This window comes from Sturnira hondurensis, unplaced genomic scaffold (assembly GCF_014824575.4).
Source record: "Sturnira hondurensis isolate 20B ecotype Veracruz unplaced genomic scaffold, ASM1482457v3 Scaffold0025484, whole genome shotgun sequence".
NCBI classification, from domain to species: Eukaryota; Metazoa; Chordata; class Mammalia; order Chiroptera; family Phyllostomidae; genus Sturnira; species Sturnira hondurensis.
This window is the reverse complement of record NW_028098115.1, coordinates 948455-975235: the sequence shown is the minus strand read 5'-3', so window position 1 is coordinate 975235 and position 26781 is coordinate 948455. Positions and strand designations below refer to the sequence as shown.

The 26781-nt window shown below is 41.4% G+C and overlaps 1 protein-coding gene across 6 annotated transcripts in view; it reads left to right on the top strand.

Annotated features, from left to right (window-relative positions):
• The first annotated feature begins 1172 nt into the window (after positions 1–1172).
• Positions 1173–26781, top strand: part of CHD8 (chromodomain helicase DNA binding protein 8) — a 68027-nt gene continuing 42418 nt past the window's right edge. For 3 of the 6 annotated variants that reach the window (XM_037039839.1, XM_037039840.1, XM_037039836.1), the window contains exons 1-5: positions 1173–1290; positions 21994–23050; positions 23876–24244; positions 24969–25354; positions 26379–26493. In XM_037039839.1, the coding sequence (XP_036895734.1) occupies positions 22205–23050; positions 23876–24244; positions 24969–25354; positions 26379–26493 (1716 nt within the window). In that variant the 5' untranslated portion in view covers positions 1173–1290; positions 21994–22204. Of the gene's footprint in view, positions 1291–16342; positions 16402–16585; positions 16693–21993; positions 23051–23875; positions 24245–24968; positions 25355–26378; positions 26494–26781 lie in introns of those variants that run through there. The other 3 variants (XM_037039841.1, XM_037039837.1, XM_037039838.1) reach the window with 3 other exon arrangements.

Sequence of the window (26781 nt, the reverse complement as noted above, 5' to 3'; positions counted from 1 at the left end):
GAGATATTTGCCAACAGATTGTTCAATATACAGGGAAATGTATGCAGCCAAGTCTTACTACTTCTGTGATAAAATTTTGACTCATGACTTTTTAAAAAAGTCTCTGTGTGACAATGCAAATATGTTATTCCTTGAGAAATCCCTTTCATGATTTGTAACGACTACTTTCACTCCCTAGTTCAAAAAACAAAAACTTGTAGCAAGTGGTTTAGACTAGGAAACAAAGGAAAATCTCATTTAGCACAAAAAGATTTCAGCCACTATAAAATTATTTCCCTTCCAATTTAATTGCAGTTATTAGAAAATTACTCTGCAGCCAATATTTTAAGGCTGTCTCATAATTGGCTTCCATCATTTGCTCCATCTGTAATCACCATACAGATAATTTGTGTCTATTGATGAATTTAGGCCTTTACAAAAATGAAATTCTATCCTGAATCCTGTTTGTTTACTTCCCATTGATTCCCAGTCCTCCGTACTGCCAAAGTCAAAACACTGGGTCAGAAGCATGCAGAATAGATAAATAACCTATGTTCATCTTCTGCTGATATCCTGAGGAATAAGGTTACCATAAAGGATTACTCCAGGAACTGGGAAAACCCACTATCTTTCTAAGAACTCACTCTTGCTTCTGTTATTTGGTAAGATCACTTCACTCCTATGTGAAGGGGTGGTGGTTGCTTGTAACCGCATTCAGCATTATTCCAGAGTTTCTCTCCATCTGCTTCTATAAAGGAGATTATGTTGGAGCTGGACCTAAGCAGTTCGACAGAACGCCAAAAAGAGCTCCAATTTCTTAAAGCATTCCCACCTCCCTCTCCCCAAGGCACCAGCCCAATCCAAGATGGCTTCCCAGAAACAGGTAACTAAATGATTTAACTTAGAGCGCCCCCAAGGGCGGGGGTTAAAAGAAATGCCAAGAATTCGGAATGCCTGTGAACTGAGCCTTCAGAGGCCAGGTACGCCAGATTTTATTTTCAGTCAGGCATATCTGAGGTTACCTATGTACACTTCCGAGCCTTTTAGGACCTCCCACCCTCGAGAGACTTCCTGGATGGCACTCACACAACCCTGCTAGAAGAGACGAGGGGTCGGCCCTGCTATTGGTGGGTGGGAGAGTCGGTGGGCGGAGCCTAGCGAGAAGGGACTACTAGCAAGCTAGATTGAGGCGAGGGCTGGCCATGCTCCGCCGGAAGGCCCCTTGTTCTCCAAAAGGGTGAGTGGAAAGGCTGGCTGGAAGGGAGGCATCGGGAAACGCTGGCTGGAAAGGAAGCATCGGGACTGGTTCAGGTAGGTTTCCCGTTCCTGCCTCTTCCGCAGTGCTGGTTGAACGGACTTTGCATAAAACTAAGCCTCTTAGAATTGGTCTTAATAACTCCTCCTCCTCCGCGATCTACCGTCCCCTGCCCGTCCGCCAGTTGTTGAGGGATCAGGTGCAGGGTGATGCTCTGGACTGAACCACTCTCCTTTGTGAGAGGCTGGGGGAAGAGGCCGGCCGCTGGCCGCGGGGCCGAGCCGCGCTGAGCCGCGAAGGGATCTGCCCTGACCGCGGTGGAGTTTTAGGGCTTGTCACTGCATTCCTGGGCGTGGCGTAGGTTTAGGGGCAGCTCCTTGTTCTCCTTGTTCTTTCCAAGGAGGGAAAACTCCCCGGCTCCTTTTGGTTACTCCGTACTTTGGACTCAGAAGCGGGAGGTTAGGGTTTTTGGTTTTTTCCCCCATTTTTGGCTTGTGTTTTTGTATTTTAATAATAAAGTTGTGTAGGAGCGTTTGGGGTAACCGTGTGCAGACCGTTATACATTATTAGGTGTTGATTTCCGTGGATCTTTGGAAGAGTAGAGAAGGCTTTTGGAGAGTATTTAGAGGTGGTGGGAAAAGAGGAGCTCAAGCCTTGGATCTCCATGGGCAGGCCTGCAGAGCTTTTTGGTTTTCAGTTGCATTATGTAAACTCTTCACTGGCAGAAGAACCCTCTCCTTCTATTTCGGAGCGAATACAATTTCTTTATTTACCTGTCTCTAGTGTCGCGGGGAATTTTCCTGCCATTGCAGCAGCGGTGCAAATGCAGCAGCTCCTACCCTTTAAGGGGCAGCCCTGAAGTGATCAAAAGTCTTCAAAGAAAAGGTGTGTAGTGGAGGAATATATATGTACAGATGTTTAGCGGACCATTCTTTTCAGTAACTGAGCAAAGTTGGGTCAAAAGTCAAAGACTTAGTACTCGATGTGTTTTTCTTTTAAAGAATGTCTCAAACCCAAGTCAGAGGAGCTGCATAATTGGTGACTACTGCATCCTAGCATCACACCAACAGCACAGATTATTTAGTTTTCTGTTCTTCTGAGCCCGTCAGTTCAGTCGGGGGGTTCTCTGACTGGGTTATTCTTACTGTCAGCTGAGGGCCCATCTGGTGTGGGACACTTTAGATACTAGGAGATGAGTTTGTGATGTGAATAATATCCTCTGTTAGTTAATTAGATAATGTCTTTTGCTGAAGAATTTCTTTTGTGTTGGTCACCGAATAGGTTGCAGAACCAATTGTCAACCTCTTAGGGTCAGAACATGAGAAGCTTCTCTTCCAAGTATTTTGGAATTGTCCCACCCCGTAAAAGAAAAGAAGAGTTATGATAAGGAAAACAACATTTCCCATTTAAGAAGACCTGGGTTGCAAGAGAGACATCCCAGCAGGTCTGCAAGGCACTGGCCAAAGACAGGGTAGGCGTGTGTGTGAAGAGACAGGCTTGGTGGGAGGTTTAAAACTGACCTAGCAAAGCAGTAATAGTTTGGGATAATGGATTTGATGGGGCATCTTGCACAATTCACCCTTCCCTAGTGTTTGATCTATCCTGTACATCTGGGCTTTTGATTTTGTCAGTTCTCAAATTGACAGCTTCTTTTAGACATGGATAGAAAATGATAGAAATCTTCTGAGCTGGTTGTGAATCACTGGGAAACAGATCTTGTAATTCTCAAGACAGCCTTCTCTGCAGCACCGCTGGGTGTTAGGGTGGGAGAATCTTGGCATTGTATTAACCACCACTGCAGAGTTTTAGTTGTAAAAGGAAATTTTGACATTGTATATGAAAGTTTGAGTTCCTAATAGGTAAGGTAGGATGGTGAGGGGGATCCGTGTTTAAAGGAAACCATTGCCCATTTCCTTTCAAAATCCCTGGCCGTATAGCTGGTTGGTTAGAGCTCTATGCTCTATGCTATATGCTCTATATGCTCTGTCGGTCATCTCCATATGCCAAAGCTGTGCATTTGATCCCTTGTCAGGGCACATAGAATCAACCAATGAATGCATAAATAAGTGAAACAACAAATCCATATTTCCCTCTCTCTATCTCTCTCTCTCAAATCAATAAATTTTTTAAAGGAGAGATTTTTCTAAGCAAAACTGTCATTTGAGATTAATTTGCAGTTGCCAAGAACTGTGCTTGCTTACTGAAAGAGATTTGATATTCTCATCTCCTGAAAGAGAAACATTTTCAGAGCTTTCAGAGAGATGCCAAATGTTTTGAAGGAACAGTTTGTCCAAAGCCCTGCAAGAGTTAAGCTATCTTCTGAGCTTACATGGAGCCTAATACCTCAGGGATAAACAGAAGACAAGTATATTTCTGGACCTTTCACCCTCACCCCTAGAAGTCAGTTCTCTTCTGGAGTTGCATTTGAGCAAATCCCTAATCTGCAGGTCTTTGCATAGCGTATCCTTATTCTACTGTGACCAACCTGTAAGTACTGTACTTGCTATTTTACCTCTAACATTGGATTCTTTGACAGGCTACTGTTTCAAGTTACTCAGTTAAACTGAGTAACAGTTTAACTTTATAGATATCTTTTATATTCTTTTCCTCACAGAGTTGGTGGTCTTCCTTTCATCCTCCCGTTATGATTTTGCTCGCTTCACTTATTTTTATTCACTGACTTTGTGCCTTATTGCTTCTGTCTTGCTGAGGCCTTTTAAGAAATGTAAAGAAATACTGATACTGAGAAATACTAAGTTCCTTTGGTACTTAGTACGCAAGTGATAATTGTATTTCTGTATAAAGCTGTTGAATGAACTGTGTACTGTTGCCGAAGCATTTATTTAACTAGTTATTACATTCTACATTTTATCCTGAATAAACCTTTTCTTCTTTTAACCTCTCAGTCATGTGTGCATATGTATGAAGTTGTAATTTAGCTCTTTTTTGTACTTTATAACTTGTTTATATTGCCTTTAAGATGTTTGTTGTATTTGTGTTGCAAAATAAGTCTGCCTCTTTGTAGTTACTGAATGTTTTAAATTTAAACCACAAAGTGTGTTAGTCTCTGAGATTTCTCATTACACTGTTCTGTAGTGTGTGTGTGTGCGTCCCTTTTACTATTCATTACTTTTTGTCCCTCACCAGGCTCTTGGTTGTTTAATGAAGCAAAATGGTCAATTTTAAAGTATCTTCATTCTTACCTTCATGGTATAGCAGGTGACTTTTAAAAGTAAAATACTTCATTTTATACCCCTAATGTATGTTACATGATAATCAAAGTCCAGCAGGCATAAACAGAAACTAGACTGGCACAGATAATTGCTGTACCTTCACTTTCAGCAGGGATGCATCCGGGAATATATTCTAAACAGTGCAACCTAGACAACGCTCCAGCCTCTTTAATTTCACACTGTCTAAATATATTCTTATTAATTTGTTTGTAAAGAGTTCCCAGAACATTAGACTCACTCCTATTCAAATAAAGATACACAAAAAAACTTCAAAGGCAAATCAAGGATTTTTCTAAAAGTACTACTCTTAAGCATAATTATTAAGAAATTACCTGGTTTGTCATTGAAAGAATGAAACATCCCTGGTTTTATTTCCTCTGTATATTTCCAGAGGAGTTCATTGTGTATGACTTCATTTTATTTGGCATTTTTGGACATTATTTCATTTAAAAAAGGTAATTAAGTGGCATGCTACTGAAATTACTAAGTAATAATTGGACTGTGCTTCTTTTCTCCCCTGTATGTTAGTACAGTAAGTGTGATAGTTCTAATTCTTTTGATAATGTCCCAATATGTTAGTAATTAGCAATTTTGTAATAACAGCTCTCTGTTTTGAGAGTCTGTAATTCTCCTAAAACTATGTCAGTAGTTTTCTGAGAAAGGAAGTATACTAACTTAATTCTTTTTAAAAAGATTTTATTTACTTTTAGAAGGGAAGGGAGGGAGAAAGAGAGGGAGAGAAACATCAGTGTGTGGTTGCCTTTTGAATACTTCTTACTGGGGACCTTGCCCACAACCCAGGCATATGCCCTGACTGGGACTCAAACCGGAGATCCTTTGGTTCACAGGCTGGTGTTCAATCCACTGAGCCACGCCAACTGGGGCAGACTTTTTTTTAAATCTGTTTCTTTTCAGAGAGAGGGAAAGGAGGGAGAAAGAGAGAAACATCCATGCGTGGTTACCTCTTGGTGCCCCCTACTGGGGGCCTGACCCTCACCCCCAGGCATGTGCTGAAATTGGGAATCAAATGGGTGATCCTTTGGTTCACAGGTTGTCACTCAACACACTGAGCCACACCAGCTAGGGCTTAATTCTTAATTTCATCTGAGAGAAAGAATTTCAAGAGCTTTAAAGTCTCAGGTTTCTCAAATTGTCTTTCACTCATTATAGAAACTTTTGGGATATCCACAGGTTTTTTTTCTCCCACTACGTACTTTGGGAATCCACTACTTCTTTGGGAATTATTCCTTTGGAACATGAGTTTTCAGAAGTACCTTGTCCCCTTAATGATATAGAAATTTCTTTTTGGTAAGTTCTAGAAGAAACCAGTGATTTCAGTAGTTGGGTTGCCTATTGAGAGCCCAAATCATAGCAGGATTTTATAATAGAACGTTTTTGTCAGATATATATCTGCCTAAATAAACTGAATGACTGGGAACATTTTTCTGGATTTTTGAATAGGGGCTACCAAGTTACATGAATACCGAACTTTTTACTCAGTGTTTTCTTCTTCATTGTTTCTACTCAGTACTCAGTTATTCTCTTTTTTTACCCCATGTCTGGGGAGTGGGGCACATGAGACTGCTGTTTATTAATGCATCAATTTTCCTGTCAAATGTAGTGCTTTTGTCTGTTTTCTGGTATGTCTCCTGTAGGGGCAATCTTTCTCATGAGGCCTTATATATAGGTAATGGTCACTTCCACTCACTGCTCTCCTGAACGCCATGGGAGTCAAAAGTTGAGGCAGCCGAATCTGGGCAGTATGAACTACCAAGGGGCAGCCTGGTTAGTTGGGAAACTGTAGGTTCCCACGAGCAGGTATTGTGAAGTAAATGGAGTAGTATGAGCTAGACACTGGCATCATTCCTGCAAAGATGAAAAATGACTAACTGAATTACCTGGATGTTGCCCTAGACACCAGGGCTGGTTGAAATCTTTTTCATGGTTTTGAGGTTAAAGGGTTGTACTACTCTCTCAGCACAGTATTGCTGGAGTTCTTTCGTCCTGCCCAGCAGTACTGCATTTGTCATTGTGAAGCTTTCACGTCTGTTTCAGTATCCCACCATTCTGTGTAGCAGATCAGCTCAGCCAAGTCTTCAAGGAATAATTTTTATTTGCCTACTGTGTGCCAAACATTGTACATTGTCTTTTAATCTTCAGAATAATCCTGAAATATATGTGATGTTAGCTTCATTTTACGGAAGAGAAGAAAATAAGACAGTGAGGGCAGGTAACTTAACTAGGAATAGGAGGACCCTGGTCTGTTGGACTCTAAGCTCCATCCATTATCCTGCCTCCCCCTACATAAAAGTTCAGTGCTGACCCCTGTGCAGAAGTGTCTTTGTCCACAACACGAGACAAGTGAGCATCCAGTAGCCTGTTAAAACTGTAACTGTGGCAGTTGTAGAAGCTTGAGAATGTAAAATTTTTTGTCTTTGTATCTTTATTAAAAGGCAAAAATAATCATTTGTTTCTCTTATTTAACTTAATTATCTTGAAGGTAAGATTATGTGAAATACTTTATGCTCCACAGAGGAAAATCACTTGGTCAGGCTTGCAAATAACTACTTTTTAACCAATGCACATCAAACTGGCACACTAAATTTTCATTAGTCCCATGTCACTAGGGTCATTTTTGTGTCTTGAGGCACAAGTGTGGTAACAGTGCTTTATGTTTCTCCTTCTGCAGCCACACACACCTTTTTAACATAAATGTTGCAAGGAACACAATCCCTCCTAAATAAAATATTTATATTTTTCTGTTAGAGTGAACAAATGTATGTATGTGGCCCAGTTAAAGGAGAGCATGTAAGAGTGGTATGCAAGGGCATAAAGAGGACCAGGATTTATGCCAGATGACCAAAAGCATCATCGTATACAAGGATATATGGATCCAGCGAGATGCTCCTCATCTGGAACCCAGAGTATTATGTTCACCTTGGTGACCATGTGCCAGAGAAGAGGAACTTCTCCAGATCCAGTCTAACTTGTCCTAAGGCCATAAGGATTAGGCTCTTATTTTCTGTTTCAGACTTAGACCAAAATTCTGAAGTTTTACTGGGGGAAAAAATCAATAATGAGTCTGACTTAAAAATAAATGCATGCTCTATTTTCAAGTCATGTGGATATAGTGTCATCCATTTGCTTCTTGCCACAGCTTGAAATTGGCCACCACTGAAGCTTTATGGGCCCAAGCCTAAAGAAGATGACTGAAATTTCCTTGCTTCCAACAGTGATTATCTCACTATAGAAAATAGTTTTTAAGTGTATTACCTGTAGCCCCTTTTGCTATATGTAAAAGCTGTGTCTGCTGTAGGTTCTAAAAAATGAAGATGCTGATGATTTTATAGTACCTCTTCTCAGTGTCCCTGGTAAGAAATTTGCCACTGCCCTTTGTTACTATGTCTGCAGTCTGGGAGAAGCCCTTACTTTTGCTCAGAAACCTCCCCATTATCTCTCCACAGCCTCACTCCCACAAACCTTTGGTTGAAAGTTGAGAATGCATCCCTTCAACAAATGTACACTGAATGTCCAGTACCACCTCATAACAAAGGGCATGTTGTAGTGAACCAGTCACACACAGCTCTTGCCCACGTGGAACTTGCATTCTGTTGTACTATGCCGGGGGGTAGGGCATCAAACAATTAGTTACTCCATAATCAATCTCTACTACAAAAAAGAAGTTATGGATGTTACAAGACAATTTATAATAGGGGCATGTAACCTATAGCCCTAATATAGAGAGGTTAAGATTGTGACTTCTGAAGCCCCACTGCCTAAATTTGAATCTGGCACCACTATTCACTAGCTGTGGGATGTTGGGCAAATTACTTATCTTTCTATGCCTCCATTTCCTCATGTATAAAATACAGATAGTTATTTCAGGCTTAAGAAAGTGAAATAGGTTTATGTACAGGATCTGGCACAAATAACGCCCCCTTGAATTACAAAATCTTTTATATTTTTATTTTTAGATTTTATTTATTTTTAGAGATAGGGGGAGAGAGGGAGCGAAACATCAATGTGCAGTTGCCTCTCTTGTGCCCCCAACTGGAGACCTGGCCTGCAACCTTGGCATGTGCCCTGACAGGGAATCAATCTGGCGACCCCCCAGTTCACAGGCCAGTTCACTCAATCCACTGAGCCACACCAGCCAGGGCACAAAATCTTTCATTACAAAATCGTAAGTATATAATTCTGTCCCATAACAGTATCGCCAGTACACCATTTGACATTTTTGGTGAAATGTTCAAATTAAAACTGCAAATTATGACATCCATATTATTTCCCTACCAACCACACTCAAGCAGGCATTACCTCTGCTGGACTCTGTTATTTGTATTGTTTAGAAGAGTAGAAGAATACCTGACATGTAATGCAAACTGCATGAATTTTGTTGTGTTTTGTATGGGAAATCATGGAAAGCTTTTTTTTGAAATGTTGAAATGACTGTTGAAGGATAAGTAAAAATTAAATAGGCAGGAATGAAAGGGAACCAGTAGAAGGTAATTGTACTAGTTCGGGGAAATGAGGATGGTAAATTGATCCAGAATGGCAATAGAGGCAGAAATGGATAGATTGGAGGGATATTTAGGAGGTAAAGGTAGGATTTACAGATATTGGATATAGGTGGTAAGGAAGAAGGTCTCTGGTCCCTGCAGCCATGACTGAATAGGAGATGCTGGAGGGTGATTACCACCTTTGTGTATATGTGTGCCTGGTGGTGGGGACGGAGGAAGTGAGACAGACTACCAAGGAATCGAACTTCCTGAGGTCATGAGTCCCTTGTAGGGAGAGCTGGACAAGTAGGTCAACCAAGGAGACTGGACAGACTACCAAGAAGAACTATTGAGTAAGTAAATGGATACATAGGTCTGGAAATACAAATGAGAGATACAAGTATATAGATAATTTGATGGAAAAAATAACAATAATTGAGATAATGAGTCTGAATTAGACATTCTTGAAAAGTATAGAATGAGAACTAAAAAGGGCTCTAGGACCAAAGTTTCATGAATTTCAACAGTTAAAGCCTGGAAGAGGAAGAGAATAGCAAAGGAGAAGTGGCCACAGAGGTAGAAGGAAAACCAGAAAAGTATGTCCTGGAAGCCACCCCAAAAAAGTGTTTGAAGGTGTGGCTGCTTTTTCTAAAATCATTATAGCCCTTCCTTGGGTCCCTGAGAATCTTTATTTAGGTCTCTTACCACTCAAAGTTGTATACTAGTGATCTAGAACATCTATAGCAGGTTCAGACTGATCAAAGCCAGTTAGGTGAGCATGATCTTTAGACTCTCGAATCTATAGTGCAGTTTTCCCGTGTGCCTTAAATTAGATTTAATATAAAGGAAGAGAGCGAGAATGTATACTTAAGTTTGTAGGAATTAGCCTGCTGAAATTAACAAATTATTTCGGAGACCATTAATCTGAGAAGTGATCCCCAATAAAGCTGATTAGGTGGACACACTGGCAAAAATTTTTTCCCAGCTGTCTATCTGGCAATATTTGTTGAGTACCTCCTAGGGCATAGTAGTTTTATGCCAAATATTGTGTTAGGTGTTTCATTAATCCTAATTAGTGGCCCTGTAACATAAGCCTCCTTTGTAGAGAGGAATGAACTGGAATCAAAAAGGTTAATACACTTGGTGGGATAAAGGTCTGAATGCACATCCCTCTGACTTGAAAGCCCATAGTACCTCCATATGCAAATATATATAAAATACAAAATAGAAGATAATTATTCTTTTTTTAAACAAAGGTTTTATTTAGTTATTTTTAGAGAGAGGAGGAGGGATGGAGAAAGGGAGAGAAACATGGAAGTAAAAGGAACACATTGATAAGACTGCCTCTTGCAAGCGCCCAACTGGGGTCCTGGCCTGCAACCCAGGCTCATGCCTGACTGGGAATCGGGCCAGCAACCTTTTAGTTTACAGCATGACACCCAGCCCACTGAGCCACACCAGTCAGGGCAAAGATGAGTATTATTTTTTTATTTCTAATAATACAGTTTATTTAGCCCAGTATACCCAGAATATTACAAATTCTTCTTTTTCGCCTTTTCATATTTTTATTTTTAATATATTTGTTGATTATGCTATTATAGTTGTCCCTTTTTTGCCTCCCCTTTATTCCCTTCCACCCTGTACCCCACTTCCACCCGCATTTTCCACCTTAGTTCATGTCCATGGATTGTACATGGAAGTTCTTTGACTTCTTCGTTTCCCATATTATTCTTAACCTCCCCTGTCTATTTTGTACCTACCATTTATGCTTCTTATTTCCCGTAGCTTTTCCCCCATTCACCTCCCTCGTCTTCCCTGCTGATAACCCTCCATGTGATGTCCATTTCTGTGATTCAGTTCCTGTTCTAGTTGTTTGCTTAGTTTAGTTGATTATTTAGGTTAAGTTGTTGATAGTTGTGAGTTTGTTGTCATTTTATTGTTCGTATTTTCGATCATCTTTTTCTTAGATAAGTCCCTTTAACATTTCATACAGTAAGGGCTTGGTGATGAACTCCTTTAACTTAACCTATCTGGGAAGCACTTTATCTGCCCTCCAATTCTAAGTGTTAACTTTGCTGGGTAGAGTAATCTTGGATATAAGTCTTTGCTTTTCATGACTTGGAATACTTCTTTTTACCCTTTCTTGGCTGTAAGGTTTCTTTTGAGCAATCTGCCCACAGTCTTATGGGAACTCCTTTGTAGGTAACTGTCTCCTTTTCTCTTGCTGCTTTTAAGATTCTCTCCTTCTCTTTAATCTTGGGTGATGTAATTATGATGTGCCTTGGTGTGTGCTTCCTTGGGTCCAACTTGTTTGGGATTCTGTGAGCTTCCTGAACTTCCTAGAAATCTATTTCCTTTACCAGATTTGGGAAGTTCTCCTTCATTATTCCTTCAAATAAGTTTTCAATTTCTTGCCCTTCCTCTTCTCCTTCTGGCACCCTTATGATTTGGATGTTGGGACGTTTAAAGTTGTCCTGAGATTCCTAAGCCTCTCCTCATTTTTTTGAATTATTGTTTCTTCCTTCTGTTCTGGTTGGATGTTTATTTCTTTGTTCTGCTCCAAATTGTTGATTTGAGTCAAGGTTTCCTTCCCATCACTGTTGGTTCCCTGTACTTTTTCCTTTATTTCACTTTTCATAGCCTTCACTTTTTCCTCTATTTTGCTACCATACTCAACCATTTCTGTGAGCATCCTAATTATGAGTGCTTTGAACTCTGTATCTGATACCTTGGCTATCTCTTCACCGCTCAGTTCTGTGTTTGAAGCTCTGATCTGTTCTTTCATTTGGACCATATTTTTTGTCTTGGCAGGCCTGTTACATAGTTAGGGGCAGAGCCTTAGGTATTTGTCATGTTGGGGCAACCTCCATGGCTGTGTTGTGGTGCTGTATGTGGGGGAGGGGTCTGAGAGGAAACAGTGCCACTTGCTGAGCTCTCCACAGCTTTCACTCACTTCCCCCACTATCCACTAGCAGGTTGGGCCCTTCTGGTGCTGATTCCCGTGTGGGTGGGCTTGTGTACATTCTAGGACCCTGTGGGTGTCTCCAGTGAACTTGCCTACGGAGCTGGCACTTTCTCCCACTGCTGCAACCCCCGCAGGTTTTTTCAGTCAGAGGTTTTGAGGCTTTATTTCTCTGCACTGGAACCCTGGTTTTCGTGGTCTGTCTCATTCCCCAGTTGTTCCTACCGGTTCATCCGCATGCAAGTGTGGGACAACCAGGTCTGCTAACCACCGCCTGGCCTGGTCCGCCAGCTGCTGCCTCGCTGGCCCCAGTCCTCCAACCACTACCTTGCTGCGAGTCCTCTCCACCTGGCTGCCAGTCTCCGACCCTCCTACCGGTCTGGATGGATGTTTCTTCTTTAAAGCCTTGGTTGTCAGACTTCCATATAGTTCAATTTTCTAGCAGTTATGGCTGTTTTTTGCTTTTAAATTTGTTGTCCTTTTTGGTTGTACAAGGAGGCAAAGTGTATCCACCTACGCTGCCATCTTGGCTGGAAGACTAATTATTCTTAAAAAGTTCTTTAAAATGCTATGAAAACTCATATCAGACTGATAACATTTGGCTTGACAATGAAAAGTAGGATCAAGAAGGTTTTCAACTATTAAATACAATGGGGGAAAAGAAAGAAAAAAGAAATCCAATAGATATTTAAAATTCTTATATTATTAGACATTTTGCTTTGTTCAATATGATTGATCACTCTTTCCCCCTGCAATGTTCTACTCTCTTTGCCTCTGTGACATCACCCCCTCTGCTTCTCTAGCTTTTCCTTCTCTAGCTGCTTGGTAGGTGTATCTTATTCTGATTCTTAAATCCTGATGTTCTCCTGGCTTCTTCCTTAGCTTTTCTCAACATGAAAAAATCTCAACAATTTGGGGTTCCAGCTAAGTGTTTTGTGTAGTCTTTATAGCATTTAAAACATTCTTTTTGATTTTTTTATTATGCAGTGTACATTTAAAACCTAGAAGATTTGCATAAAACTCTTACTTCTGGCTTTTGAAAAATCTGAAGTTCTTGCTCAACCTTAGATGTGTATTTCCATATGGCAACACTTAACTGCAGCTGATACGCAGCAACTCTTTGGAATGGACTTGGGTTCTCCAGTTCTTCGCAGACCCCAGCATTCTCTCTTGTCTCCCCAACAGTATTAATGCAGTTTTTGTATACTTGCTTTGCTCTTCACACTCCCTGGGTAACCTTTACTCTCAGAACTACCATTTAGACACTGGCGACTCTAAGCCTGTCATCAGTCAATTAGAGTTCTACACCTAACCTCCTGTTAGGTATCACGACTTAGCATAGTATAGGTAACTCACACTTGACATGGTCGAAGTCATCTTTGCCTCTAAACTCCAAATTCTACAGTTTTTATCCCATAAGTATACTTGGTTCAGTCCCTTCCTTCTCATCAATACCTTTTGAACCACATTGCTATGATTCAGGCTCTAATCATCTTGTTAGGATCCTTGTTTGCAAACCACAACAATCATCTTTTGGCTAACTCAAGCAGAAAGGGAATTTATTAGAAGGATATTGTATGGTTCACAAAATCAACAGGAATGCTAGAGTACCTGGTTTATAAAATGACCTAAAATCAAGAGAGATTAGAGAAATGAAGAACATAGTCAAGGTCACACCAGTGAACATTCTGTTTTAGAAGCTGAATGTTGCCTAACTCCTTGGTTCTGGGTCTTTGCATTACCTCTTCAAAGTCAAAGTTCCCCTAAGAAGTGTCCAGTCTAAGTAGCCTAGGTCATGTGTATACTTTGTTTCTGCCAGGAAGAGAAGGTGGGACCTCCTCCTCCACCCTCCCATCCCCTAACCCCCTGGCTCTATAGTGGGAGGTAGTATCTAGCCTCCCATTGAAGACTCTTACTGGGCCACCCCAGTATAGGTGCTTTTGGTTGCTGGGCAGAAAGAAAATCAGCAAATATCTAGTATACAACCCTTCTTGAGACTACCATAGCAGCCTCCTAACTGCTGTGTCCTCTGTCCCCTCACCCTCCAAATCTATTCGGTATCTAACAGCCACAGTTAGCTAACCAAAATGCAATTCTGGTCACGTCATTCCCTGTTTCACTGGCTCCTCATCTACCTTTAAGGAAATCCTTTGCTGTGACTGGTGTGGCTCAGTGGGTTGGGCATCATCCTGCAAATGGGATGGTTGTTGAATGGTTGCAGGTTGATTCCCAAGTCATGGCACATGCTTGGGTTGCTGGCCAGTCTCCAGTTGGGGGCCAGTCACTGCTTATCTCCTGCTCTTTCTCTCTCCCTTCCCTTCTGTCTAAAATAAATAAAGTCTCTTTTTAAAGAAAGAAAAATGCTTCAACATTGTATTCAAGACCCTCGTTGCAGGGTCTAGCCTTTACCTATCCTTTCAGTCTCATCTCTCTCTGATTTCTTCTTTATGATCTATAATTTGCAAGACTGAACTATATTAGAGCATCTGCTACATGTTTCATGTTATTTCTCACTGCTGTGCTTTGGTTTGTCTTTCCTCTTACCATGTTTGCTGTCTGAATACCCTTTCCTGTAGCTGACTTACCTTCCCTGGTAACTCTTCATCCATTAAGAAACTACTTCCTTGTTACCTTATCTTATTAAGTTATTAAGTTCCTTTCATCTGGTTCTGTGATAGCCCCCTGCTTAATTCATTGCATCTATCACCCAGTATTGTAATTGTTTACATTTGTCACTACTGTCATGATCCCTACTCTTTACCCTCTCCCCACATATACTCAAATATACTCCTACATATTGTGAGTTCTTTGAGGGTAGAGATCATGTCTATTCATCTTTGATTCTAATACTACCTCATTATTTGGTATATCACATGCTTAGTAAATGATGAAATAATAAAGAGTAAGTTGCCTTTTTCCCTAGTTTATAAGTGTATGTGTGGAAGAATCGTGGAAAATAAGACTGGAAAGGCAAAATGTGTTCTTAAGATTTATGTGTTAAGTGAAAGGGAACCTTTGAAAGTTTTTGAGACTGGTTTGGCCCTACTGTATTTTAGGAAATTAATCTGGTAACAGAATGGATTAGTTATGAGGCGCTTACACAAACAACTAAATGAATAAAGAGGAGGCAGGCAGCAGAAGCAGAAGAGTCAGAATATATGAATCCTAACTTCGCCACCTAACTTCATAGTTGAATCATTCTACTCTCTAAGCGTCAGTTTTCTCATCTGTACAAGAGGGCAGACTTCAAATGATTGCTGAAGTCTTTGCCAGCTCCAAAGTTTGGCCCCGACATATTGCAAGCATCAATGGGACTTGACAAATGACTGGATGGTGGATACAGAAGAAGGTTTCAGAGACACCTTTGAGGTTTTGAGCCTGAGTGAGTAGGAAAACAGTGTTGCAGTTTACAGGAGTGGTAATTGAATGTTCCTAGCAATAGTGGTAATACTAGGATGTTTCAAAATAGGAGCTCTACAGCCAAGTTGATCTGCTTCCTCGTTGGTGTTACAAAGTACAGAACATAGGATTTCAATGTTGAGAATGGTTACATTTCAGGGGAAACATGGTCGGGAAGTCAGCAACTGTTTTTAATAACAGTTTACTTCGGGGAATTTAAGTATGCATCATTCTGGAGTTGACTAGTCTCATTGGGAATGAGTGGTGTCAAGTGGCATTGCGAAGTGGACACTAGCTAGTATGTCAAAGAGACTGAGTTTCACCGGAAATGAGGTGGGGGGCAGACCACCAGGTTTTGAGGTGGGGAATTGGGTGTGTGTTTTGGAGGGGTGGGGGCTGAGAATTGTTAGAGGGCTCTTGGAAAGAGGTAACTGCTGCCCCCGGGTTGGAGTGTCAAGAATGCAAACCAGTATTTGGAGTTGTGGTGAGTGCTTTATCTTTTAAGAGTAAGAAGGCGCCATGTTCGTCAACTGGGCAGCCTCACCCCCATGATGAAGGGAAGATTTGGCCCCTTTCAATGGATGGGTTAAGGTGTAGTCACTACAGCAGAGGGTTTGACAGGGCTGCTAGAAGGCACAGAATTCAGGGGGAGGTAGAGTTGGCCTAGTGTGGAATCCTCCTTCCTGAGTTTATACTCTTTGGTATGCAGAATAAAGTGTAGGTGGTAGAGAATTTAATCCCTAGGACTAGTTTCTTGCAGTATGAGACCGTTCCTCTGGCCAGGCCCCCTTTTTTTTTCAAGCAAGCTGCAGGCTTGCCTCGGCCCTAGAAACCGGATAGGCCTCTCCGTGCGCTCTCAAACTAACTCGCGGTGGCGGGGGAGGGGGAAGCTCTCCCAAGTCCCACCCTTTGCGCTGTTTTGCGTTTGTGCTTTTCTCGTGATTGGCAGTGTAGTTTAGCCAATCAGGGTGTGGGGCGGGCTGGCACAGCAAGTTAGGTTGAGCAGGAGGAGGGGGAACTGGTGCTGGAGAGACAGCGAGAGGGGCGAACTGACCCCCCCCCACGCCGCTGCAGGTAAAGGCACCTCTCTTCCCCCATAGGGGTGAGGCACAGCTCCTTTTCTCCTTCAGGGCTTGTTGGCCTTCCAGTCTGTAGCTTCCGCCCTAACATTGCTCCCACCCGGGCATCCACACCCCCCACCCCCCCGCATCTTTCCGTCTTGGCCATCCCCACTCTGGAGGGCACCCCGCTAGCTCCCTCCTTCAAGTGCATGTACCTCATCTCCATCTTGGGGCGCCAGTTGCCAGAAATTACCCATCTCTGCTGTATGGGCCTTACTGGCACCAACCCCGGCAGTATGAGCAGGTAATGTACCCGGGTCCCCGCCACCCCCACCCCCCAGTCGCGTTTCTCTGTTCAAAGCCCTTGGCTTCCTTACCTTGCCCCTTCCTTTATTTCATATAAGTACATAATTTCTGTAGTTTCTTCTTTACCCCCTGAACATACGTATATGCTTTTAGTTTTCATAATTGACTGTTTTGTTTTTCTTGTTTATTCAGAAGGGCTCACTTTATCAGCCATGTTTGCCCCCAAATGTCCATACCCCTGATTGAGGTGTACTTTTGCCATAAGTAATTGGGAAAACAAAAACATGGTAGCCACATTTAGCAGTGAGAATGATGAAGATAGAGGGGATGGCCTGGGAGCTCAGTCTTGGGGGAAATCTTCTGATTTCCAAGTGGCTCCAAGTTAAAAGCTCCATTTCTAATGGTATATGTCCTTCCATCCTGATCCCTAGCTGACCCTAAATTGTGATTACATTCTCCTTGCGTGTTTGTTTCCCATTTCTTTGTAAGGTAGGATACCCTTTGGGTCTCACAAATGTCTCCACAGTACAGTTTTTAAATCCTCTTTTAAAACTATGTTGGTGATTTTCATTTTAGACCTTTTGATTATTTTCAAGGGATTTCTTGTTTAAGCTGCTTCTGAGCATCTTATGTTTCAATAACGTGTTTCTGTCTATCTGCAGCTGATCCCTCTTGAAAGGATACAGTTTCCAATAACGATTTATACTTTGAAGTAAAATAGTTTGTTATTTTCTGAATCTTTGAGCAGATAGAGGTTAAATGGTCATGGGTGGTACTTTGAAAAAGTACATATTACCAAAAAAGACCTGCATTTGTCAATATGGCATTTGTTCATTATCTTCCAAGAGGATGGGCAGTACAGAGAAATCTCTAAATGGACAATGGATGTCTGTAGTTCAGTTTATATAGATTTACCCATTAGACAACTGGATTAATCTCTATTGCAGTGCTTCTCGTCCATCATAAACAGTAACTGCTACATTTCCCTCTGAGAGTCCATAAGAAATTGTATTCCACCACAGAGCTGCTGATAATCCTTCCAAGCCAGGAATGCTGCTGCTTTCTCTGCTCCCCCATGCACCTTGTCTTTATGCATCCTCACTAGCCAAGAAGACTTTGTCCAGTGTTACTGACTATACACATAACCAAAACAATGAGGTGTGTTTTCCCTTTCCATTTGAAAAATATAAAATTATGGTATTGAATACACATTTCAAACTGCCATTCCTCCAATTCTCCAGTTGAGAATCATTGCTTTGTTGACAAGTATGGGAAGATTGAGATGGAAAAGTATATAGACTTGAATTAAAATAAAGTCTTTCATGATTAGACCAAAAAGTTGTTGAAATCAGGAAGGGTGAGGAGACATGTAAAATAAAAAAGGGAGAGTTGGAACTCTAGATTAAAAACAAAACAAAACAAGAGCTATATTGAAGGTGATAAAACTGTAGAAGAATAGCAAATTAGACTTACATGGAAGGGAAAGAGTAGTTACCCCTTTAAGAAGGAGGTGAGCCCTGGCTGGTGTGGGCTCAGTGGATTGAGCGCAGGCTTTCGAACCAAAGCACCGCGGGTTTGATTCCCAGTCAGGGCACATGCCTGGGTTGCAGGCCAGTTCCCTAGTATGGGTGTACTAGAGGCAACCATACATTGTTGTTTTACTCCTTCTCTTTCTCCCTCCCTTCCCCATCTCTCTAAAAAAAATAAATGAATAAAATCTTTTTTTAAAAAGGGGAAGTGAGATGTGGGGCAATTATATAAAGTATTTCTTAGTGTTAGCTGGCTTGTTATTTGGAGAATATAGGTAAGGTTTTGGATTTTAACCATAACTGACTAGTTTGTTCCACTTCTCTCTAACTCCTAACCCTAAAGGTTTCTGTCAGTAGTTTGGAATTAGTGAAAGTGATTAATTGCAGTCATTAAACTATTTCCTTTTGAGCATATACATATGTTTCTCTTTTGGACAGTGATATGATTCTTTATCTAGGCACTTCATTTGGGGTATCTAAGTGCTTCATGTATCTGAATGGTTAAACTCCATTTTTACTACAAAAGTTTGAAGCATGGGATAGAAGAGTGTGGTAGGATAGGCCAGATGTAGGTGGACAGAGCTAAGGTGACCCATAAGTAAGAATAGGAGGAGGAGTGAAGAAAGTTGGAGGTATGCTGAGAGAGATTTAATCTTTTGAGAGGCAAGGACAGTTTCAAGGTGGGAATTAGAAAGGAGCAGGAGACTAGGACTTAAAAATATGTACAAGACGAATGAGGTCAGTAGAAGTGAGTTGATGGGGTGAGACTGAAAAGCTGTAAAACTGGGTGGTGGGCTTTAAGTCAGTGGTGAGATTTTTTAAATTGCTGGGCCCAGACTGAACCAGGAGAAGCAGAAATTTGACCCAAAAACTGGGAAGGGAGAAAAATGATAATTACATTGATCTTTAGGAATGTATAGTGCTTGAGTCAGATTGGGAGTAGGGGGGAAATAAGGAAATATTTCAGAAACTTATCTCATTTTTTAGTGGAGAAACAAAGCTCTGTCAACATGGCTGGGTGGCTTAGTTGGTTGGTTGCTGTGTCATCCCGCACATCAAAAGATTGTGGGTTTGATCCCCAGCTGATCCCCTGTCTGTGCAGGAGGCAACCAGTGGATGGTTCTCTCTCACATTGGTGTTTCTCTCATCTCTTCCCCCAACCCCCCTCCTCCCTCCTTCTCTCCTCTCTCCTCTCTCCTCTCTGTCTCTCTCTGTCTCTCTGTCTGTCTCTGTCTCTAAAGTCAATAAACATAACCTCAGGTGAGGATTTAAAAAAAGTTTGTTCTCTGAATGAGATTGGGCTGTTGTTGAGGGAAGAAAGAGCATTTGGATAAATAAATAGCCGTGGAAAGAGCAAAATACCCCATGGAAGAAAAAGCAAGTTATAAATTGTTATCAGCATAAACTTCTAGTCAGTGGAAACTTTCATTGTAGTTTTTATGTGACACCTAACTGTTAGATATTTAGTGTAGCTTTTCTTGGATAGTGTAGCTTCTCTGCCGTTGAATAGGACGTGAAAGATACTAAGTAGCAGAGCAAGGGCATAACTAGAAAAAAGTTGATGGTAGTGTTCAGGAAGTTCATAAAATTATTGAGTCGACTTTTACTTAGTGAAGAAACATTGATAACTTTTCTGATCATCATTTTGAGTAGCTGGGGCAGGGAATTAGATAGGAGAGGCTGGAATGAGCTGATGGAATAGTTTACCCAGGAGAGGGAAGTGATAGGGATCCTTGGTAACATGTGAAGGGTACACAGTTACTGAAGCAAGGGAGATCTTGTTTAACACTGGTGGAGATGCCATGTATGCTTTGTAATTTTGACTGATGTGCCAGCTACTGATGAGTCTGGGTTTTTTTTAATCTGTTTCTGAGATATTTGCCCACATTGCTATATTGTTTTATCAGGATAACTGGAGTGGGTTAAGGAAGAAAAAAAATTTGGGAATTGTGTGGAAAACTTTCTTGAGTCAAGTCTATACTGTGTCGATTACAAGTTTCTTCTCTGGTGTCTTCTAAAAGTTAGGAGAAACAGTTTTATCAAGCAAAGCTTTCTTGGATTGTCATATTCTGATATCATATTACAAAGAACAGATAAAACATTTTTATATAGTTTAATTATTGCTGTTGTAATTCCTTTTATTTGTTTTTCCTTTTTCCAACATTTTCATGAACTTGATGCCCTAGACGTGGATTTATTAAACATACTTGCAACTATTGTAGAATAGTTTTTCAAGATGGAAAGCTTTCTACTGTCTCATCTTAGAATCAGGGAATACCATGCAGGGGTGTCCAACCTTTTGACCACACTGGAAGAAGAAGAGTTGTCTTGGATCATGCATTAAATATGCGAACACTAACAAAAACTGATGAGGGGGAAAAAAGGTTTTAAGGAAATTTATGATTTTGTGTTGGGTCACATTCATAGCCATCTGGGCCACTTGTGGGCTGAGGGTTAGACACCCCTGATTCGTGTGTGTAAGGTCTGCATGGTTCATTCCCGATACTGCAAGCAAATATATTAACCCATTAAATTTTTTTAAGTAGCTACTATATATGATACCCTGCTTGTTCTTTAGGGATCCACAGATAAATAATACATGGTCCCCCATCATCAGGAACTTTTTTGTCTCTTTTGGAAGGAGGAGCTGGGCCACCGTGTAGGATTGTGCAGGACGTGCATTGTACATACTCATTATCCTCATAGATAGTGTGACAGATTTCCAGCAGGGGGCAGACAAGTATCTTGAGCAGGCAGCTTTTTAAGATTTGCGTGAAGGAACCATTTGGGCCATCAGAGGTTATGGACAAGACACTTACGTTAGTATAATATAAATACAAGTGCTCTCGATAAGGTGCACACAGTGCTGTGCTGTTTAAAGGTGAAGGGACCAAGTCATCACAAATTGCTGTGTTAAAGGCCCTCACCTTGTAGAGGAGAAGACCTTTGAGGGTGGGAAAGATTTTACCTGGAAGAGATGTGGGGTTATGGTGGAGGTGTTCAGACAGAAGCCACGGCATAATAGGCAAAGACATACAGAGAAGAATCATATTAAGGGAACTGTGTTGTTTAGTCAGAATGAAATACAGGGTATATATAGGAAGTGATGAGAAAGTTTATATTCCCAACTTTAAACTGGAACTAAAATACATAATTCTTTGAATCCCTTGCAAGGGAAGTTTTTTTTACCTTAAATATGAGAATGGGGAGGAGATTGAGAACAGAAATACTATCTATAGATTAATATGTTAACTAGAATAAAGTTTACAAAAACTTCCTGGGTAGTTATATTATTAGCTTAGGAAGATTGTACTATGACCTTGATTAAAGATATAAGGGAAATTTATAAAATACAATATATTCAGAAACCTTTACCTACAGTCACTGAAATGCTGCTGACAAACTTAGTTCTGTCAACTTAAGAAATTTTAATAGAAGGTGAATGACCGTTAAATTACCTGATCTCTACCTAAGAACTATAATTGTAAAAAGAAATGGACAAAGATAGCTGCATGATGTTGACAGAAGCTTCCGAGTATAGAGGTGTAAGGATCTCAAAAGGGGGTTGGTTTATTTTATTACTACTTTTTTAGTTTCAGTTTTGAAGCAGAAATGTATTTTCTTCTTTGTCTCTATCCTCAGATTATTTCATATTTCCCAATTTCTTTTATTATTTTGATATAATTTGATCATAGGGTTGCACCTAAGAAGGAGGAATTTTTTCTGAGCTCACCTACTTTGCTTATTTTTCATTTGTCTTCCCAAAACAGGAGTTCCACCATCTTCCTCTGAAGACCTAGCCATCTTGCTCCATGAAGGTCAGGACAATCTGACATGCACTTGTTTCTTGCCTCTTAACCTGAAGAGTAGTCTTCCACTGTGTACATTTTTTCTTAATAGGGGAGGGGAGGGGAGAGCCAGTACCCCCCCTCCCCTTCCCTTCCTAGACCTTGGGGAAGTACCCTCCATTGCTGTCTCAAGATGGCAGACCCCATCATGGATCTGTTTGATGACCCAAATTTATTTGGCCTGGACTCTCTGACTGATGACAGCTTCAACCAGGTCACACAAGACCCGATTGAGGAAGCCCTTGGACTGCCAAGCTCTCTGGACTCCTTGGATCAGATGAACCAAGATGGTGGAGGTGGTGATGTGGGGAATCCATCAGCAAGTGACCTGGTCCCCCCACCGGGGGAAACCGCCTCCACAGAACTTCCCAAGGAATCAACAGCTCCAACTCCAGAATCTTTAACTTTGCATGATTATACCACTCAGCCTGTCAGCCAGGAGCAGCCAGCCCAACCTGTCTTACAGACATCAACGCCACCATCAGGACTTTTGCAGGTCTCCAAGAACCAGGAGATTCTGAGCCAAGGGAATCCTTTCATGGGTGTCTCTGCCACAGCTGTGTCCTCCAGTAGTGCTGGAGGGCAACCACCTCAGTCAGCCCCTAAGATTGTTATCCTTAAAGCCCCACCAAGCTCCTCAGTCACTGGTGCCCATGTGGCACAAATTCAGGCCCAAGGTATCACCAGCACAGCTCAGCCCTTGGTGGCTGGCACAGCCAATGGTGGAAAAGTCACTTTTACCAAAGTGCTGACCGGCACTCCCCTTCGACCAGGTGTTTCCATTGTCTCTGGTAATACAGTGTTGGCCGCCAAGGTCCCTGGGAACCAGGCTACTACTGTTCAGCGCATTGTCCAGCCCAGCCGACCAGTAAAGCAGCTGGTCCTACAACCAGTTAAGGGTTCAGCTCCTGCTGGAAACCCTGGGGCCACAGGGCCCCCACTGAAGCCTGCAGTTACACTGACCTCTACACCTACTCAGGTGACTTGAGTGAAAGGGGGAGGTGAATTTTGGTTTAGTAGAGGGTCCAGCAACTCTTGAGAGAACACATAAGCGCTAGCTGTTGGAAATCCTGTTTAAGTCCCATCTTTGCTTTTTAACAGTTAATATTGACATCCACATACTTACTGCTTACCAGGTGGAAACAGTTAGTGTTAACATAGTTTTTTGAATTCTTGCTGGTGCTGATGCTGATCCAGACAGCCACAGCTCCTCTGCTTATAGAGCTTTGGTCTGCCAGGCAGGATAGACGGAAATTCATAGTAACGGATGCCAGAAAGTTTTATGAGAAACATAGGATGTTGTGGGAACAAAGAATCATTTTGGGGGGAAAATATTTGTAAGGCTGAGAGAAGCTATGTGTACCTTTGCCCTATTCTTATTACTAAGATTGTTGTCCAGTTTTGCTCAGTGAAAAGGCACTCCTGTTCTAAGAAAATAGAGGCACTCACCTCTGAATAGGGAGTTTGGGAGTGATGGCAGCAGTATCGAGATAAGTAGAATTAGTAGAAATAAAGAGGTGGATTTCAGTTCAGTAAAAACTTTTGTTCTAATAGAATTCCAAAAAATGAAATGACTGTCTTAGAAGATACCCTCCCATTAGGAATTTTTCAAAGGTAGGCTTGATACCCATGGGGCAGAGGTGTTGTAGAAAAGATTCTATCAAGATAGAAAGGAGGATGAGCAAAATGAATTATATTGCCTAATCCCCCTCAGTTTTTATTTTTCAAGGATGAGGAAAACTGGTGTAAATATGTAAGGTGTATACCATCTTTTAATGTGCCTCTTGCAATTTCCTTTCTTTAGGGTGAATCAAAGCGCATCACCCTGGTCCTCCAGCAGCCACAGTCTGGAGGTCCCCAAGGACATCGGGTCGTGCTAGGGAGTCTACCAGGGAAGATAGTGTTACAGGGCAACCAGCTAGCAGCCCTGACTCAAGCCAAGAATGCCCAGGGGCAGCCTGCCAAAGTAGTAACTATCCAGCTGCAGGTGCAGCAGCCACAACAGAAAATCCAGATTGTACCACAGCCTCCGTCATCACAGCCACAGCCCCAGCAGCCACCCTCAGCCCAGCCAGTGACACTCTCCTCCGTGCAGCAGGCTCAGATAATGGGGCCAGGGCAGAGCCCAGGACAAAGACTTTCGGTACCACTCAAGGTGGTGCTGCAGCCACAGGTGAGACCTACCCAGGAGGGAAGATAGACCTCGGCTCCCTGTTACTGCCCTCAGCCACCACTCATTGTTGACTGTGGGGCCTCTGTAGATTTATACCTCTCAACTCGCATGTAGACTTATTTTTCCCCCCATGGAAATCTTGTTTTAATTATATCATGAAAAGATTTAAGGGTTTTTATTGGGTTGGGATAAGAGGTCTTTGTCTTTGAACCCCATTTATAATCTCGTGAAATAAAAATGGTTCTAAATATCCTCATTTGCAAGATAACTAGTCTTAAAGAAGTCAAGTGATTATTACTCCTCCCACCCCCCATCCCTAGGGAGGTAAAGGTAAGCTAAGAGGAGAATGAGTTTTTTTAATTTTCAGTCCAGAGAACAGTACTATATTGGTTATCTTTGGAATTTTTCTAGAATGATGAGGACGGGTATTGACATTAGGAGCATGGTTAAAGGATATTGAAGTTTAATTTGGCACAATTACTGCCCTTTTTTACCCCTTCCCACCAAATGGGGGCTCAGATAATGGGAAATAAAATACCCATTTCAGATAAAATACCCCTAAAAGCCTTGTTTTTTAAAAAATGTGTGCATGTTTAGTGAGATTTGGGCCTGATTGTTAAGGAATTAGTAAACTAAAGTTTCAAGCCAACCTGCTTCAGAGCTGGGTTTTATTTAGGCCAGTTACCTACCACATATTGACAATTTAGTATTTTCATTTCTGTAGGCTGGCTCTTCCCAAGGGGCCTCTTCTGGACTTTCTGTAGTTAAAGTCCTAAGTGCCAGTGAAGTGGCAGCTCTGTCCTCACCGGCAAGCTCTGCTCCTCATACTGGGGGCAAGACAGGAATGGAGGAAAACCGCAGGCTGGAGCACCAGAAGAAACAAGAGAAAGCGAATCGGATTGTAGCAGAGGCCATTGCTAGGGCCCGTGCTCGGGGTGAACAGAACATACCTCGAGTCCTGAATGAGGATGAGTTGCCCAGCGTTCGGCCTGAGGAGGAAGGTGAAAAGAAACGCAGGAAAAAGAGCAGTGGGGAGAGACTCAAGGAAGAAAAGCCAAAGAAGAGCAAAACATCTGGTACCTCCAAAACCAAGGGCAAGAGTAAGTTAAAGTAAGTACTACCCTTTGCTATTCTGATGGCACATTAGAGGGTAGTGTATTCATTTTTAAGTTAGCGTTGAGAGGAAATATTTGTATTTAGCAGCAATACAGTTCAAAGTGATCTGTCAGGGATGACAATAAGGCCTTTCTGTGTCAGTGCTTACTTTATTTGTTAAATAAAAATTTGCAAGATTGCATATTTTGAAAGAATCTCTAAGGCACAGGAAAAGATCATTGTGTTGGGGTTACATTTAAAAGCTATGGGTGTGTTTTTATTTTATTCTTCCTAATTTGGCATCACTGTAGCGTGAAAGGTTTCTCACTACTTTCCTATCACCCACCCTAGTAAGAGAGCTGCTGGAGACATCGCTGCCCTGTTCTTGCATCTCATCTGGGAACTAGAGATTTCAGCAACCACTGTCTATCTTAAGCAGGGCTGACAGAACCCATGGCTTGCCACGTAATTCTTGTCACAACTGAGGGTTCTCTCTTTCCCTTTCATGTCTTACAGCTTCACTCCTTTCTCCCTAGCTTCTATTCCCTAGGACTTCTCAGCATTTGTGGTGTAATTACAATAATGCTTTATATTGGTATAGGATTTTTTAGCTTTCTAAAAACAAATTTCATATCAATTATCTTATTTGATCCTTAACAACTGTCAGGCCAGGTATCTTCAGTGTTTACAAAAAAGGAAACTACTGCCCAGCTAGTGACAGAACGGGGACTAAGATAAGATCTAGTAGTTCTTAGTGTAGTATTCATTCTGCTCTCTTAACTTACCTTCCTGCAGGTCCTTGTGAATCCAGCGGTAGTAAGGTTTTGACAAATCTGGGGTAAAGGTCACCCAGTGGTTTAGGAACCTCAGTACCTTTTTTTCAAACACCCTCCTCAGTAGCTGTATATTCTACAGGTTGAAGTCTAGACACTTCTGTCTGCTTGGAAACTTCATCTGTAATGCTTTAGATTAATTACATTTTTTACTCCTAAATTTTCCTTTCAGTCATTGAAAATGGTTGTGTTTTCTTCCATTTTAGCACCATTACTCCTGTGGTGGGTAAGAAGAGAAAGCGTAATACCTCATCTGATAATTCAGATGTGGAAATCATGCCTGCACAATCACCCCGGGAAGATGAAGAAAGCAGCATTCAGGTAAAAGAATCTGTAGAGAACTTAGTAGAAAAATCAGAATAAATTCTGAGAGACAAACCAGGAGAGACTGAGAGGCTATAAGCTGATACATATTTCATCGGTTTTTCTAATTTAGAAGTCGGTCTAAAAGGTAAAAGAGGTACGATGTGGTCATGGCCATGTCTTTTAAATCTTTTTTTTCTTTTCTTTTTTTTTTTTTTAGTAAAAAAAAAAATATTACTGTAAAAACAGCAGTATTCATTTTCCTAAGTTCTAGTGATTCAGACACTAAACAAACATGAAATTATG